At 42.6% G+C, this 18701-nt stretch overlaps 1 protein-coding gene across 1 annotated transcript in view; it reads left to right on the plus strand.

The window, feature by feature from the left end:
- CUNH17orf75 (chromosome unknown C17orf75 homolog) overlaps positions 1–10094 on the plus strand; it is a 10913-nt gene extending 819 nt beyond the window's left edge. The window contains exons 2-10 of the mRNA XM_007937334.2: positions 422–496; positions 2305–2430; positions 3217–3360; positions 3601–3658; positions 4909–5028; positions 7920–7984; positions 8123–8259; positions 9219–9322; positions 9879–10094. Of these exons, the coding sequence (XP_007935525.1) occupies positions 422–496; positions 2305–2430; positions 3217–3360; positions 3601–3658; positions 4909–5028; positions 7920–7984; positions 8123–8259; positions 9219–9322; positions 9879–10094 (1045 nt within the window). The remainder of the gene's footprint in view (positions 1–421; positions 497–2304; positions 2431–3216; positions 3361–3600; positions 3659–4908; positions 5029–7919; positions 7985–8122; positions 8260–9218; positions 9323–9878) is intronic.
- The last annotated feature ends 8607 nt before the right edge of the window (positions 10095–18701 follow it).

An 18701-nucleotide genomic window follows, 5' to 3' on the forward strand; every position in this document is an offset into this window, starting at 1 on the left:
CTCTGGTGGCTTAGTGCTGGTGGCTTAGTGCCTAAGGCACTTGACTGCTAACCAGAAGGCTGGCGGTTCAAACCCACCAGCCACTCCTCGGAAGGAATGTTGGGCAATCTACTTCCGTAGTGATAACTGCGTTGGAAACCGAAGGAGGGGTCGCTATGAGTCAGATCCTACTCCACCGAAGTGGGTTTGGTTTGGTTTGGTCTGCCCCTTAGGTGAACCTGGCTGGAGAGAGAAGGGCTCTTGTCAGCACCAGTTTTCTGGGTTGGTTTTCCCTGCCGTGGGGATAGGCAATGAAGGACCTGTGTACTTCTACCTTGCTGCATTTTTTAGTTGACTTTTGCCTGCCTCCCCCACATCCCACCCACATTCCCCAAGAGTTGGAGCTCATAACTGAAAGCAGTATTGCTCTTGTGGCTTGCAGATTGGCACAGCAGCGAGGGGACGGTGATGATGGGGGTGGCACAAATGCGGAAACTCCTTCCAGTGATGATTTCAGGTAAAACCGGCTTAACCATGACCCGCCCATATGTTCTTCTCTTTTCTGCACTTCTAGCCAGTAGACCTCCGTGTGTACCCTCTTTCCACTGACTTTCCCTTAGTCAAACATCAAGCCCACCTGTCTCCTAGGAACACAGTCCTGATTGCTTCACTGGCTCATTCATTCAAGGCTGGGATAGATCCAAACGCTGATAGTGCCCTTTAATTATCCAGAGAGAATAATGCTGAGTTTCTTGCTTGCAATTCCAGTAACCCGTTGAGTGTCATCTTGCTATAAAGAAGTTTAAGATCCTCTTTTTTCCCCCTCTGAGGAGTATTTTATAGCAACCCTGCCACACAGTAGGGTGTAAAACCCAGGACAGCAGGGATTGCTGTCTCCTTTGCGTGTGGTATCTTATCTAGCACCTCGAGTGGTGCCTGGCACAGGGCAGGCAATTAATATATGTTTATTAAATGAATAAGGAATAAAGGAACCTTAACACTTGATGCAAAGTAAGGTATTATATAAAAATATTGTATTCATTGTCTGGATAATGGATGATTTAAAGAATTTTTCAGTTGCTGTGATAGTATTGTGGTTATATTTTAAAGCCCTCATCTTTGAGAGATACATAATGAAAAATGTGGATGAAATGATATGATTCCTGGGACTTGTTTCAAAATAATCTCAGGATGGGAGCTAAGTGGAAGGGGACAGTATGGGGTACAGATGAAATAATATTGGCCATGAGTTGATAATTGTTGAATCCGGGTGATGGGTACAGGTGAGCTCATTATACTCTTCTGTACTTTTGTATATATTTGAGAATTTCCATGATAAAAATTAAAACCAACAGAAGACCTTGAAAAGTATTGGGTTCATGTTCTCTATTGTGAAATTTGGTGGTAGAAGACCTTTTCTTCTTGTATATTCAAGTTATAGTCTCTTTATATTCTAATCTAAATCAATTTGAAATTCTGATTTTAGTTTAGAAACAAAAGCTAAGCTGTGTGTTCATTCATAGGTTATGGATAGTTGGAGGGTTGATGAAAGAGAGGACAATATGAGACAGTGATCTAGGACAGCAGAAGAGCAAATGGACCAGGAAAGGCCACCAGTAAGGGCCTGCTTAAAGTTAGTGGTTATCAGTTCAAAGTGAGACTAGAGACAGCGAATATGTATTTTGATCCAGCCACATTCTACTGCATAGATGCAGATGTAGAGTAGGTGAAAAGCTGGATTAAATAGGTTTGGTGTCTTGCTAAACAAGTACAGTGAGGTGAAAACAACAAAGGAATTAAATTATAATGTATGCAAGGGTGTAATTATAATGACTGACAATGGAATTTAAACTGGTGGCATAGTGGGTAAGGCATTTGGCTGCTAATCAGGTCAACAGTTCAAACCCACCAGCTGCTCTTTGGGAGGAAGATGAGGCAATCTACCTCCATAAAGATTTATAGCCTTAGCAACCCAATAGGAGTCACTATGAGTGAGAATCAACTTGATGGCGGTGAGTTTTGGAAAGAGAAGGGAAGTGAAATGAGAAGCTTGAGGCACTGTGATAAAGAGGTAAGTAGGGTCAATGGATTGGGGGCCTGGGTGGAGTGAGAGTACTAGAGAAAATGGGCTGGAAATAGAAGAGTGTTTAAAACTATTGAGGTGGATCATACTTGGTGACCTGCATTCTTAGAAGCCTTACCAACAACAGAAGATCTTCTCAAGTCCTTAAAAGAGAGTCTAGCTTTCAATGACTTTCTGTCCGACTTAGGGAGAGTGAAGGCAGTGAGCCACTGCTAAGGAATGTATGTCTTTCATTTGACAAGCCTCTCCTTCGTGGACACTAATCTACCATCTGAAGTGGAGCCACAACTGCGCAGTTTCATTGCTAAGCGTCTTTCTAAGGGAGCTGTCTTTGAAGGACTGGGTAATGTTACATCCGTGGAGCTGAGGTAAGTGTAAAACGTGCTGTGTCCTGAGTTTTTGTTTCTGAGCTAAATATGAGAAGTGATGAGAAACTCCAAAGACCAGCTCCGACTAGACCTGCAGAGTTTATCTTTGTTCTTTGTTAGCCCAAGCACTGGGACTCACCCGTAAACCTATGTGGAATGGAAAGAATTGAATGGCAGAAATTCTGCCTCCTAGGTTTACTTTATTTAGTTTACACTTGGAAGAAGAAAGTTAATTTCCAAAACTAAATAAAGTAGAAATGTGTACTTTGGAGTTTATAAAATGCTTTCATGAATTTTTATCTAGCACGGTTCTCTCTAGAAAGCTTAAAATAGTTGAAATAAACTCACAGAAGTTAAGTGAGATGCCCAGCATCATAAGTCTGGTCACATCAGTGGAGTTCTGGCTTGGACTTGGTTATCCCCTAATTCCGGCTGTCTTTCCGTTATCCCCCTTGGTTGAATTTCACTTCAGACTGTGAAATTAGCATATAAGTCCCACAGGAGTACAGTCCATGACTTAAGGATAAGACCACAGGATAAACATGATACATCTCCCAAGAGAATTCAGAGAAGTTCATGTTTGGGAGGGGCTATTTTGGCTAAAGCCCATTAGGATATATATTCATTCATCTCTGCTGTTAGGAGTGAAAGAAGGGAGAAGTCTGGGAAACTTAGTGGGAAGTCTAACAGGATTGGCACTCCAAGATGATCAGATTTAGAGTAGGCCACAAAATTAGGTACGTAAATCATCAAAATAATACATTTCACCTTTTTTTCCTTTTCTAGTTCTCCAGGTTACCAAGTTGGTTGTTATTACTGCCTTTTTCAACAAGCAAAACTGTTTCCTGAAGCAGCCACAGAAGACTCTGAATATAAACCTTCAGAATATGTGGTTTGTTTCTTAGGAGGGTCTGAAAAAGGACTTGAGCTATATCCTTTCCCAGGTCTTTAAGGACGTCAGGAAGGAAAACCTAGGAAGGCAAGTAGAGGAGTTTTACTACCAATCCCCCAAAAGCTTTTCTACCCCCTTACATATTTACTTGAATTTTGTATCTTCATACAGCCACTTTGTCTGGGCTTGTTTTAATATGCAGTTAGAGATTTTATATTTCATACTGGGAGATAAAACACTGTCTTAATTCATCTTTTATTATTTCCTTAAGAATGTACTTTCAGGCTTGAATTGGACAAGTACATTCAAGGGCTGAAAAATAACATGAACTGTGAGGTAAGATGACTGATTTAATAGTTGTTTAAGACTGAGTTGATTAAAATGTTAGGACTGCTGTACTGTCAAATCATAGCTGGGACACAAAGACACCTTAATTCTAAAAACTTGCTACTTTGTGGTTAAGTAGAATAATGACTATTAAGGGAAACAGGGAACATGGTCCTGCAAGTGCTGATAGTTTCACAGGACTGCTTCTGATATTTTCTATACATGAAAAATTCAGTCCATTTAATTGGAAGGTAGGTGGTAGCATACCAGGTGAGGAAGAGAATGGTCTTCTCCTGGTTCCCAAGCCCACGAGATTTACATTCTGGTCGGAACTAATACTTCATGTAGCCTTTGGCTTCAGAGATATGCTAGGCAATGATATGGCTGTCCTTGAACTCCAGAGATATTTTAGAAACATTCCATTTTTCATTAATTGATCTTTTGTGAATTATGTATGTCCATATTGATTCATTTATCCACACCTTTTAAAAACTGTGCTTTCAGCTTTTGGCAGTTGTTAAAATCATGACTCTCATAAGTGTGTTGCCCATTACATGTTGTAATAGCTCTTTTCATCCTTCCTGCCCTTACAAGATACTGCCGGAGGAGAGGGAAGGATGGTGTAGGAATGAGCTAGGAATCGGAGTCTAGGGGAGCTGCTCTCCTTGTGTCTCCTGTGTGACACCAGTCACCAGACAGCAGCACAGCTGAGAAAGCACATGTGATGTGCTCATGCACAGAGGGCGTCTGATAACTTGAGTGCTTGATGAGTCAACTTGCACCTTCTCTGTTTGCATTTTGAATCTGAATGAACTCTGTCTATATTCCTTTAGTCATTCGGCAAAATTAACGAGCTTGGAATGTGGATGTGTTAGACAGTGTACAAGTACTGAGGGTACACGGATTATTAAGAGATCTCCAATGAGTGCACATAGTGGGGCAGATGGACATGTAAATGTCCAACTTCTCCCAGTGAAGTAGTAGCCTGGAACTCTCTCATTTCAGCATATTCATTTTATATAGTGCATTTTCTTACATGCTTTTTAGGAAACTCAGAACAGAATTAATCTCTGCCTGCCCAGCCACCCCAGGAATGCTAGAATCTCAAAATTCCTTTTTTTGAGCTGATGGTGTTAGTTTGAAAAAAAGAAGTATTGGTCCTGATTCTTTTCAATATCAAGAATATCATAAAGAAAATGTTAAATCTACTACTAAGGTGAAAGTTTAAAGTAAAGCAAATACATTCTGTTCTGATCTAGGAAAGAGGTCTGGAGAACCACATAAAATCCTACCTGAGCAGCTGGTTTGAGGATGTTGTATGTCCAATCCAAAGGGTTGTTCTTCTTTTTCAGGAGAAACTTACTTTCCTGCTTCACGCTGTAAGTATTGCCCAAACAAAGGTATTTCTGTAATCAAGAATCACCTTTCCAGAGTTTGGATTATTTACTGGCATCGGCCATTTTTCTCTGAATATCCCTTTTTCCCCTTGAGTACTCATTCAAACTGTGTTTGCTATAAAGATAGACCACCTTATTTACTCAGAACTAGAAAGTTGGATTATTATAATAAAATGCAAATGCTGACTAAGTCATCTTAATAGCATGAAACATTTTTAAATACTTTTAAAAATGATTTTGTATAATTGTTCTGGTTCCCTAGTGCCACTCTGACAAGAAATACACCACAAATGGGATAGCCTTAACAAACAGGAGTTTATTCTTACAATTTGGAGGCTTTAAGTCCAAGTTCAAAGTGCCAGACTCTAGGGGCTGGGTGAAAGCCCCTCAACCTTGGGGGGCTCTGCCTCCTACTCCCGGCGTACTGGAGCTAGAGGCATTTCTTCACTCAGACAACTGCTGGCTGCTGAGGCTGAGAAGCCCCAAGGTTGACAAGTCAAAAGGCACAGTCCCGATGTTACCAAACCACACAGCAGGCCATTAACTTAAATCCATTGTCAAGTCCCAAGGTCGGCAGAGCATAGCAGGCTGCTGAGCAATGACACAGGTACATGCAGGTCCAAGTGTGCCATATGCTAGAGACCTTTCTCAAAGCTTCTCTTTATACACAGGAAGCAGACCACATACCCAAAGGCAGCTACTCAGCTGCTCATAGTAGATTCCACCATGGAATTGATTACCAGTCTCATCATGGAGAATACTACATCCAGCTGCCCAGCCACTCAGCCAGGCCTAGCCAAGTTGACACAAAACATAACCATCACAATTCCACCCCTTGTCAACTTGGCCTAGAAATTCTGTTCTGGTTACCTTGTGCCGCTCTGACAAGAATATACCACAAATGGGATGGCCTTAACAAACAGGAGTTTATTCTGCTCAGCTGCTTGTGGTAGATCCCACCATGGAGTTGATTGCCACTCTGCTCATGGGAAATAACTACCACCAGCTGCAGCCACTCAACCAGGCCCAGCCAAGTTGACACACAAACCAAACTACCACAGTTCCACCCCTTGTCAACTTAGCATCTGTACAGATCTCCTCTCTGGGTGGCTCCAGTCCCCTAGTTCCTGAGTGGTGACCTCACCCCCTTGGCCTGGCGGCCCTGTTCCTCTCCCTATTGGGCATGGCAGCCCCGCCCCCTCACTCTTGGGCAGCAGCTATGGCTCCATCCCACTGGCTCACATGAACGAACAGCCCCATACTCCAGAACCAAGTTGGTGAAGGCCTGGTTCTAGGGGTCTGTGATCATTCCACTCCCAAAGGCCGTGGTCCTACCCTTTCAGGCGGAGGCAGCTCTGCTTCCATTTCCTTGGTCTCCGCTTCTGCCGATTAATGCTCGAGGGCAACCCACTCTGCCAGGAATCTTCTTGCCCCAAAGGACATTTAGCTTTCTTGCTCCATTGGCCGGCCAACCTGCTACTCCATTTCAAGCTGGTCTCTTCTACCAGTTAATGCCTGAAAGCAACCCATTCCACCAGGAAGCTACCTAACCAAAGGCTGGTAAGGCTGTCGCTGTCTCATGCCGGTTCTCTCAGCTTTGCTCCTGCTGTCTCTCATGCCGGTCTCTTGTTGTCTGTCCTGCCGTCTGTCATGCTGTATGCCGGGGTCTCTCTGCCAGGGTCTCGGGTCAAGAACGCACTCCACTCCTGGAGATATTTTAGGTATCTGTCAGAGCAGCACCCCACTCTCTTGGTACCAAATTCTGTTCTGGTTACCTCGTGCCGCTCTGACAAGAATATACCACAAATGGGATGGCCTTAACAACCTAAGGAGGGGTTGCTATGAGTGAGGTCCGACTCGACGACACATAGCAACAACAACATAACAACAGGAATTTATTCTTACAATTTAAGTCCAAGTTCAAAGTGCCAGGCTCTAGGGGCTGGGTGAAAGCCCCTCAACCTTGGGGTCCAGCTTTGCCTCCTGCTCCCAGCCCACTGGAGCTAGAGGTGTTTCTTCACTCAGATAGCTGCTGGCTGCTGAGGCTGAGAAGCCCCAAGGTTGACAAGTCAAAAGGCACAGTCCCGATGTTACCAAACCACACGGCAGGCCGTTAACTTAAGTCCATTGTTAAGTCGGCAGAGCATAGCAGGCTGCTGAGCAACGACACGGCTACATGCAGGGTCCAAGTGTGCCATAGGCTAGAGCTAGAGACCATTCCCAAAGGCTTCTCCTTTTATACAGGAAGCAGACCACATACCCAAAGGCAGCTACCCAGCTGCTCGTGGTAGATCCCACCATGGACCTGATTGCCAGTCTCCTCATGGGGATTAACTACCACCAGTTGCCCGGCCACTCAACCAAGCCCAGCCAAGTTGACACACAAACCAAACTACCACAATAATTATTGTAACAAAATAATTTTGTGATGATCTGGGAGTGGTGGCCTTTCCAAAATAGTTTGAGAAGGAAAACAAAAATCCAAAGTGATTTTAACTATAAAAATGTCCAGACAAAAAGTGAAAATTCACTGACATATCTAGACAATGGCAGAGGCTTGAGTGAATGACTGAGTTTTTCATTTTAACACATATGGATAGATGCAGAGACTGGAGAAGACCAAGGTGGTAAGGCCGAGAGTGATAGCAGCTGTATAGGCTCTGTAGAGCTTGTGTATGGTGCCCAGTAAGCATCTGGTGTGGTGGTGATTTGAGAAAGCAATGTTTCATCACAAATAGCTGCTCAATAAAAACGAGTATGTCCTGAAACAAAATTTATAAACAAAATGCTCTATTAACTTCCACTCAAATCACAATACAAAGTTAAGAAAACTGGAATATATGTATCAGTCAGGCTTTATTTTTCTCTTGTAGGCTCTGAGTTACACTCCTGTTGAGGTTAAAGAATCAGATGAAAAAACAAAGAGAGACATTAACAGGTAAAGAACATGGTTTTTTCAAAGAACCTTTCCAGCACAGCCTGATTTTTACTAAAACCTCCCTAGTGCAGAATGAATTAGTTTTTGTCCTCCAGTTCCGTAATATTGTTTGTGGAAATGGACTTGTGTGTGTGGCAGGTTTCTGAGTGTGGCCAGTCTTCAAGGACTTATTCACGAAGGCACCATGACATCTCTGTGCATGGCCATGACGGAGGAGCAGCGTACGTCCGTAGTCATTGACTGCAGTGGCTCCCAGCCTCAGGTCTCCAATGCAGGTGAGCCACACCCTCCGAAGCAGCCTCCCTGGCCCCTTGGGACTCTTCCCTCTCGCGCTGAGGAAGATGGTGCAGAGTTATTCTTCCTGGCTTGTGCGGTTTTACATATCTGTCCCAAATTTGCTGAAAACAATAGCAGTTCTAAAAACATGGAAATTACATCATGCCCAGCAATTCCACTCCTAGGCATGTAGAGAAACTTGTATATGCACACAGGGAGACATACGCAGAAGTGTTTATAAACTCAGTGTTTGAAATAGCAAAGAATTGGAAGCAACCTCAATGTCTGTCAACAGGAACACTGATAATCTGCTATATTCATACAATGCAATACTGTACAGCAGTGAAAATAAAAGCTAGAGCTACATGTCAGTATAGCTCACAAAACATACTATTAGGAAGACAAACCATTAAAGAAAAATACATAGTTTTAACATATGCAAAATGATACTATACAGGGCTTAGAAATACAAAAATATGTAGTAAAACATAAAGAAATACATGGGAATGATAATCTTTTCTGATGGAAAGGAAGAGGATGTCATTGGGGGGGGTGCACAAGAGGTTTCAACCATTCTGGTATTTCTTAACTGGGTGCTGAGTACGTATGTATGCGTGGTATTTTATTTAGACTGTAATCACTCACTTGCTCACTCACAGCCATTGAGTTGATTCCAACTCATAGCAACCCCTGTTGGGTTTCCAAGGCTATAAATCTTTACAGAACCAGACTGCCTCATCTTTCTTCCATGAAACAGCTGGTGGGTTCAAACCAATGACCTTTTGGTTAGCAGCCAAGTGCCTTAACCACTACACCACCAGAGTGCCTTTTAGACTATTATCGAAGTCTTAAATAATGTATTAGTCTTAAATAATATATTAGAAAGAAAGAATAAATGCCTTATGCTTTGTAGGATTACATTTTATTTATTTAATTTTTCCAATATATTTTTTTGTAGGAAGCAACCGATTTTGTGAGGACTGGATGCAGGCATTTTTAAATGGTGCTGAAGGGGGCAACCCTTTTCTTTCCCGGCAAGTACTGGAGAACTTTAAATTAAAGGTAATTAATTGGCTGTGTACCAAGTACCACAGACAATTTTTGACTGAATTTAAATTAGTACCAGTGACAAAGTAACAAATCTGCTTCCTAGCTACAGTATCTGTTAAATAGGGCACTTGCAAAACTGGGATCCTCAGGAGGTATTTATTTTATTTATATTTTTCAGTGGCTTCTGCATTTCATTTCTACTTAATTGGTTTGAGTACTTGGCTTATATTTAAGGAACAGTGATCTTTCAGTTTGTGATGTATCTTAGTTGCAAAGTGCAAAAACAGTCTAGTGCCTAAGAGTTCAGAATTCAGGGGCAGGAGAGGTGGGAAAGGAATATTGTCACTTTACCTAGGAGATTATCATTAATTTTTTAAAGTATTTTTACTTTATATAAGAGCTTTTGTTCTACCTAGGGCAAAACATATTAGCAATAAAAATGTTGAAAATATTTAAAATAAAAAGCAAACATCTCAGGAACATATCTTGAGTTCTCAGCAGAATAGGCAATCTCTTTCAAGCTTCATTGTTATCTCACTATGTATTTAACTGGGTAATCTTTTTGTAGGCCATACAAAACACAAATAATCTGAAGAGATTTATCCGGCAGTCAGAAATGAATCATTACGCTTTGTTTAAATGTTACACGTTCCTAAAGAACTGTGGTAGTGGAGATATCCTTTTGAAGATTGTTAAAGTGGAACATGAAGAAATGCCAGAAGCTAAAAATGTGGTAGCAGTCCTGGAAGAATTCATGAAAGAAGCTCTTGTCCAAAGTGTTTGATCATATGTTTTGAGGTAATTGTATCGTGAAGTTGTGTAGTCAAGCCTAGGTGTTTGAAATTGCAGTTGTTATCATTGTTCATAGGATTACTGTTTAAGATTATTTGAAACTCATTTTAGAATTTTTTTTCTTTTGGAATTTTCAGATTTAACTTAATTAAACATAAAAAGCTGAGGAACATCTTCAGTGAATCCTAGATAGGTATGTGTGTCCGAACTGTGGAATTGTAGCATATTGCTCACTGGTCCCATAAATTCTAGACTGCAAGAAGTTGTTGCTTAAAAAATATCAGAGGTAATTTTGTGGCTTCTTCCAGGAGTTTGCTGCAGTAGTTAGGAACTTTTCTTCTCAGAAAGATCATAGTACTTCTAACTTAATGGATTGTAGCTTCTTTTTGAAAAATGCAATTCTAGACTTAGAACGGATTAGTGCCTGTTCTGGTTCCCTAGTGCCGCTCTGACAGGAATATACCACAAATGGGATGCTTGAACAAACAGGAGTTTATTCCCGTACAGTTCAGGAGGCTTTAAGTCCAAGTTCAAAGTGGCAGGCTCTAGGGGCTGTGTGAAAGCCCCTCGACCTTGGGCTTCAGCTCTACCTCCTGCTCCTGGCCCACTGAAGCTAGAGGCATCTCTTCACTCAGGCAGCTACTGGCTGTTGAGGCTGACAAACCTGAGGTCGACAAACAAAATGGCACGGTCCTGAAGTTACCAAACTACACGGCAAGCCATTAACTTAAGTCCATTGAAAGTCCCAAGGTCAGCAGAGCATGGCAGGCTGCTGAACAACGACATGGCTACATGCAGGGTCCAAGCGTGCCATAAGCTAGAGACCATTCCCCAAGGCTTCTGCTTATATACTGGAAGCAGACTACATTCCCTAAGGCAGCTAGCTACTCAGCTGTTCCCAGTAGATTCCACCATGGAGTTGATCACCAGTCTTATCATGGGGAATACTACATCCAGCTGCCCAGCCACTCAACCAGGCCCAGCCAAGTTGACACACAAACTGAACTATGACAGTGCCACTAAACCATTCTGAAGAAAGATCTATGTACTCTGTTGGTGCTTGATACATTTTTCATCTGATTGGCAGTGGCAGTGATGACGAAGCCAGCACTTAAGTTGATAATGCAAATAAATCAGAAGTGTGTAAGAAATTAAATGAACTTTAAAAATAGCTGTGCTATCTTTAAGATCAGACATCTTTGACGAAAAGCTACTGCAGAAGTAGCCTCCATTACCACTTTTCTTCATTCATATGTTGACAGGTATTTGCTAAGAGCTTGTATTTTCTTTCTTCTTCTAGATGAAAATGTTGGAATCTTAAATTGTTCAAGGGAAAAAAAGTAACATAGAGATGCAAATGGAGGTACTTCATATCACAGTCACTCACTGATTTAATTTTTTGTACATTTGTTACAAGCCTCAGATTGTACTGTGGATCAATTGAAAGTGCTCTCAGCTCGTTGTTTGTTAGGCGCCATCAAGTCAATTTCAACTCACGTCGCTGTGCTTGAGCCCGTTGTCGCAGCCACTGTGTCAGTCCATCTCATTGCGGGTCTTCCACTTTTTCACTGACCTTTACTTTACCAAGCATGGTATCCTTCTCCAGGGACTGGTCCTTCCCGATAACATGACCAACGTAAGAGAGACTCTAAGTCTGGCCATTTCTCGCTTCTAAGGAGCATTCTGGTTCTACTTCTTTCAAGACAGATTTGTTTGTTCTAGCAGTCCATGCCACATTCAGTATTCTTCATCGACACCATAATTCAAATGCTTCAATTCTTCTGTGGTCTTATTTACTGTCCAGCTCTCACATGCATATGAGGCAGTCAAAAATACCATGGCTTGCGGCAGGTGCACCTCAGTCTTCAAAGTGACATCTTTGCTTTTCAACACATTGAAGAGGCCTTTTGTAGCAGATTTGCCCAAGTGCAGTATGTCATTTGATTTTTTGATTCCTGCTTCCATGGGTATTGATTGTGGATCCAAGTGTGATTCCCACGGAAGCCAACTGTAGCTGCACCTGTATGACTGCAGTTGTTCTGCGTCTTTATTATCACTCTGTTACTTCTGTTGACATCAGGTCAGTTCTTGCTATCCTCACAGCTCAGAGGGACACACGCCCATTAACACTGAGGAATCCTCTCTTAAATGGGTCTAAATTCACATTAAGCACTGAGTTATAACTTTTACAATGACTGCCTTCATCTCTGCCTAACTGTAGGGACATGACTCACTGAGATGTTTCTTTACCTTTAATGAGAAATACAATTCAGAATCTTCAAAAAGGCTTTCATATGGCTTTAAACTTTAATAACTTAGATTGTAGATAGTGTAGAAAAAAAAAATCTAAGCATTTTTTAATAGCAATAAATTCAAGATGACAATGGAAAATTATCATTTTATGATGGTACCTTTGATTCTGGGGGGTCTGGTGGTGTAGTGCCTAAGGCATTTGACTGCTAACCAGAAGGCTGGTGGCTCAAATCCACCAGCCACTCCTCGAACGGAAGATTGGGCAACCTACTTCTTCTGTAGAGATGAGGCCTCGGAAACCCAAGGAGGGGTTGCTGTGAGTTCAATTCGATTCAATGGCAGTTAGTTTGGTTTGGTTTTTCACCCTTGATTTGAAGATTTTATTATGGTTTGGGTGAAAGTTTACAGAGCTAATTAGTCTTCTTTCAGCTATTTATATACATTTAGTTTTGTGACATTAGTTGTAATACCTCCAAAGTAAAGCACTCTTCCTGCTCTCTCTCTCTGTATTCCTGGTTTCCATTTGTCTTTCTTTCCTGCCCCTTCCTCCATTCTGAACTTTGTTTTTGGGCAAATACTGACTGCCCTTTTGATCACATATGGTTGGTTGTTCTGAATAGTATGTTCCTCAGGGGTGTTATTGTTCACTTCATAGGCCTGTCATTTGGCTGAAAGGTGATCCCTGGGGGCTGTGTTCAGTTCCAAATCTGAAGGGGATCTAAGGGCCGTAGTCTCAGGAGTTCCACCAGTCTCTATCAGGCCAGTAAGTCTGGTCTTTTTATGATTTTGAATTTTGTTCTACATTTTTCTCCCACTCTGTCCAGGACCTTCTCTATTGTGATCCCAATCAGAGTGGCCAGTAATGGTAGCTGGGCACCATCTAGTTCAGGCTGGAAGAGGCTGTGGTTTGTGTGGTCCATTAGTTCTTTGGACTAATTGTTTCCTTGAAATTTTGTTTTTCTTCCCTCTTTACTCTAATTTTTTTTTTTTTTTTTAAATCAACATTAGGGCATCAAACTTTTGAGTCTGGAAAACATTTTTTTCATTTTTAAATTAACATGTCATTCAAGAGTCCATGTTGTAAATGACATTTAAAAGCAATGTATTAACTGTTTCAAATCATTTATGGATATAGGCAAACTATAATAATACCTCCTGTGTGTGTGTGTGTGTGTGTGTGTGTATGTATATACATACACATAGTAACTAAACAAGGAATTCTGGTGGTACTGTGGTTAAAGCATTAGGCTTACTAACTGAAAAATGTTGGCAATTTGAACCCACCAGCTGTTCCGTGGGAGAAAGATGAGGCAGTCTGTTTCCACAAACATTTATAGCCTTGGAAACCCTATCGGGCAGTTCTACTGCATCCTGTAGGGTTGCTATGAGTCGGAATTGACTTGATGGCAGTGGATTGGGTTGGGTTATATTACACAGCTATAAACAATACAGTCTTGTTTTAAAAGTCTGTGACTAACTGTATATTACTACTATAGACAAGGAAAACAGTGACATGAAATTGAGCATCTTGTTGGCCATGAGAAGAAACTCTCATGAGAGTTCATGACCAGGAACAGGTACTGTATTCAAATTTTAATAAGCTAATGTATTAACTTTTAAAGTTCTAAAAATGATTTGTATAGATCTGGAGTAAATTTATGTTTATGTATTATTTGTGTGCTATACACACAGAAGAAATGTATGTCCGTCATGTATCAAAAATAGCTCTCAGTTTATTTCTTAATTGTAATAATAATAATAAATTTGGCTTCTAATCAAGGTAGTCATATTTATTTAATGAGCTCAGTTCTTAAGCCTGATGGTTTATTAATTCCCAACAATTTTATGGGGAAAATGATACTTTTTATGCTAAAGAATGTGCTGAAGAAAATCAAATCACCTGCTGGGATACAGCTTTCTGCATTTTCGGAAGGCATCAGGCAGGATGCAAAAGCAATTTCCTTTACAATGTTTTATTCATTGTCCAGTAAAGTTACACCCATAGAACTCAATAACCCAAGTCACTTCCTTTCACATTCATTATTAACCATGACAGAATGCCTGTCCCTTACCAGAGGATCACTTACACCAGATGCCAGGAAAGCCTGCAGGCTTCTTGGAAATAAGATTCAGTTCCTAGGACCACATTTCCCTAACTGTGTGTCTTCTCTGTTAATGGAAACCCCGCTGGCTTCAATGTAATCTTTCCACTTGGAGGACTAAGAGGCAGCTCCGGTTCTATAGCTGCTAAACTCCCTAAATGTGCCTTGCAGACTTTAAATCACACAGACAGATCGCTGAGGTGGTGTAAATGCCTATATTCTGGAAATTGGAGGTGGTAGGAAGCAGTAATAAAGTGATAGCTATAGTTTTTTTTTTCTTTCTTTTTTCTTATAAACCACTTCTGGGAGGGCTGGTCAAGTGAGATTCTGTAAATGAACACTACATGAATATTCCAAGGCACATTGCTGAGATTAGATGACCCTAGGCCTAGTGCAAGGAGACTGGACCTTTAAACAAACACCCTAGAGCTTCCACATGTTTAGTGTCCTTGGAGTCTCATACGAATACCTGAGAGCTGAGAGTAGGAACTTTAGAACCAGGAAGTCTTGGTTGTGAGTCTAGCTGTCCCATTTACTGTCACCAAGTTATTAAACTTCGCCAAGCTTTCCCCTCATTTATAAATATGGGGGTATGTGTACCCATTTTATACCAAGAAGTGGTGCAATTAAATGAGAATAATATATTGAAAAAATGCACCCACACGCCAAGGAATCCTTGTGGCACAGTGGTTAAGCATTTGGCTGCTAACCGAAAGGGCAGCAGTTGGAACCCACCAGCAGCTCTGTGGGCAGAAAGACTGCTCCCATAAAGATTACAGCCTGGGAAACCCAATGGGGAAGTTCTTTGTCCTTTAGGGTTGCTATGAGTCAACTTGATGACACACATCTACCACCAACATGCCTAATAGGTGCTGAGTATATCGTCTGCATTTCTTCATTACCTTATTATTACTAAACACCTTAAAAAGTTTTTGCAAGGATAAGAATCTGCTAGAAAGGAGGACCAGAAAAGGGAATTGATAAGAGGCCAAAGCCAAAATTAGCTAAACAGTTTGCCTTTTATTAAAGGCCTCAGCTATCTGATCCTATAACTGACAAACAGGAACTCAAAAAGGGTCTGACTTTTCCTTTTAGGGAGGTCAGTTCTTTCCCAAAGAGAAGTGGGCCCCTATGATCGTTAGCCTGAACTGCATTCTAAAGGCTGTTCTGAGATGCTTCTCCAGCGTCTAGAAACATTTTTAAATGACACAGAAAACTAATGTGTAAAAGCATTATGGGAAACAGCCATCAAACTGAATTTAATAGAGTAATTTAATCCACAAATGAAATTTAACCTTATGAATGGCAAAACTACACACACTGCCCTTGATTTAGAAGAACTGGTGGACGCAGTTCACCTTGCAAGCCTCCATCCATTCAAAATCAGCTTGATGCTTCAACTTGCCAGGCATCAAATCTCACCTTTTACACTTACCCTCTTCTTGTTTTCCCTCTACTGTACGTGAACTGACCATGCCCTTTTTATCCTGAGAACACTCCTAGGCCAGTCTCAAGATCAGGGTTGTGATAGCCCTAGTTGTTGTTGTTATGTGCCATCAAGTCAGACCTGACTCAGAGCGACCCCTCCTTGGGTTTCCCAGGCAGTATCACTATGCAAGTAGATTGCTCAACCTTCCTTCCGAAGAGTGGCTGGTGGGTTTGAACTTCCAGCCTCCTGGTTAGCAGTCAAGTGCCTTAGGCACTATGCTACCAGAGCTCCTAGAAGGATTGAAAGGCTAGGCTGTTCAGGTGAAGGAGCAAGTATCAAGGATATTTCAAAGAAGAGTTCTCCAATGATGCCAGCTATAATATTAATCCCTCATAGGGGTACAATAGCAGAGTGCAAGAACAAGACAGGACACCCACCAGGACAGCTGGCACAGGGGCTTCTCATTTGTATCAGAGTCAACCTGCTCTGTAGGGTTTTCAGTGGCTGATTTCTTAGAACTGCATTGCCAGCTCTTTCTTCTGAGGGGCCTCTGGGTGGACTTGAACCCCTTTCAGTTAGCAGCCAAGTGCATTACCAGTCACATCACCTAGGGACTCCACAACTCCTCTGCAGTGTTACCCAAAGTTGTCTATATATGTGCATTTTTATGGAAAGAGAGATCCTAGCTTTCTTAACCACCTGAAAGAGTCCAATGATGAAAATAAAATAAATTAATTAAGAACCTAGCAAGACTGGTGTCCCATGCTCCAATGCCCCACATGCGTTTCATAAACTGTAGCTCCACTGCCTGTGTTGCGGCTCACCCGCTGCCGCCTGCCCTGGGCCAGCCTGAGCTGCAGCAGACTCCCACGCCAGCCCTTCAGATCACTTCCTCAGAGCCAATGGCTTAAAAAAAATCTTTAATGGAATCTGTGCTCAAATAATATGTTACAACAAAAATATACAGAATGTACACAATACAAAAATATTTAGAAACAAACGCTGCAGCTTGTGTTTCTTTTCCGCTCTTGATCGACTCAAGTCCTTGGAGGGGAAGTTCACGTTCGGCACTGTAATTTAAGGCAGAGGAGCGTTGGTGCTTTCCAGCCAGCACTGGGAGCAATGAGAAGGATGCCAGGAAAGAGCTTTCACTGCACCCGGGAATCTGCATGATTTGCAAACGAAATTGGACGCTGGGGGAAGATCTGGGTGGTAGGCAAGGACTGCCCTGATCCTCTGGGAGAGAATGATTCTCGTAGAAACGGAGAGTCCTATTAGCTGGCAAAAGAACCTCATTAGGGAGCTTTTCCTAATTAAAAAACGAATGATTAATGATGTCATTAAAACGAAATTTCTCCTTTGAAGGTTTGTTTCTCTTTCCCCAGTTCCTGTGATTCCTTTTCCATTTAACGAGCAAGCAAGCCTACTGCTGCTGTCTGGGGATTCCCCAGCTTTCAATTTCTGTTTCTTGTGGATTGAAGGCTGGCCTGCCTCCTCCAGCCTGGAGATTTATACTGCCTTCCACTTCACTGCACCCTGGCTGGGCAGCCATATTGGAAGAGGAAGGAAGGAGGGAGAGGAAGACACTGCCTGACTCAATAATGCTGCTGGGGCAGAGGGGCTTGGGAGGGTGGTGGGAAGTAAAGGACCTGCTGAGGAGAAAGCCAGGGACCAAAAAGTAAATCTTTTCTAACCAGAGAGCTGTCCCTCAGCCCTGGGTTGGAGGCCTGGGTACCGTGAAGTGACTCTATATTATCACCCCTGTGGGGCCCTGCTTGGAAGTTTGAGGGTGGTGGTGGTGGGGTATTAAGCAGATCAAAGACTTTTTGACCTCCTTGTGGACACTCTGCTGACAGGGAGCAGCTGGGGCTGGTGGCCTGAGGTGTATATAAGGTCCCCTTAGCATGGCCCAGAACCCAAAGCACAGACTTACCAGCATGGAGATGGGCTTTGTGTCTCAGGCAGTTCTTCCCAGTAACGAACCTCTGTCTGAAGCCCTGAGGCAACTGAGTGCACCTCTATGGCTTTCTAGTCTTCCAGATCCCTGCCTTCTCACCCCTGAGAGAAGACCTCTCTCCAGCTCATACCCAGACAAAGGCAGGGGTGGCGCTCTGCTCCCTTCATCCATATCCCAGAGCCCCCAGGAGCCAGGAAAGGAATCTGAAGGGTCAGTCCTGCCTTCTGGAGGGCACCAGCTGCCTCTGCCCTTCCAAGAAGAGGCAGCACCGCTCAGGCTCAGTGGTGACTGCAGCCCATTGGCAGCAAGAGCAAAGTCCTGGTCCCTTACTGCATCCTTTCCCAATTCTTCTCAGCCCCCTCAGCTAACTCTTCCATCTACACCTTCCTCTCACTAGGGCACAGAGAAGGGCAGGCAGGACACAGACATGGATCTCTGGGCTGAGGCCACTCAGTCAAAGATCTGGACCACCTCGGGCTAACAATGTTCAGCATGGTGTTGACACAACAGTAGCGTATCCTTAGGAGCTAAGTCGGGGGCTGGGACAATCTGTTTTGGGCAAAGATGGGAAAGGGCTTGGCATAGTGTGGGGGTGAGTGGGTATGTCCTTGGGTGAGAAGACCCTGTCCATGTACATGTGATCTCTGGGGACAGGGAGCCACAGTGGCCCAAGACCTCCCCAAAGCTTGGCCTGAGTGATTCTAGACCTCAATACTCAGAGAAATCTGATGACCACAAGGCTGGTGGAGGGCAGTTCCCACATTTCCGTTCTTGTTCTTGTTCCCGCATAGATCCAGCCCCTCTGCCTCTCAGACCTGGGGTTCTTCATCCTTCTGAGCTGTCAATGGTTGGGAGATC

Source organism: Orycteropus afer, unplaced genomic scaffold, assembly GCF_000298275.1.
Source record: "Orycteropus afer afer isolate SDZICR_OR568_19922 unplaced genomic scaffold, OryAfe1.0 scaffold00042, whole genome shotgun sequence".
Classification (NCBI taxonomy): domain Eukaryota; kingdom Metazoa; phylum Chordata; class Mammalia; order Tubulidentata; family Orycteropodidae; genus Orycteropus; species Orycteropus afer.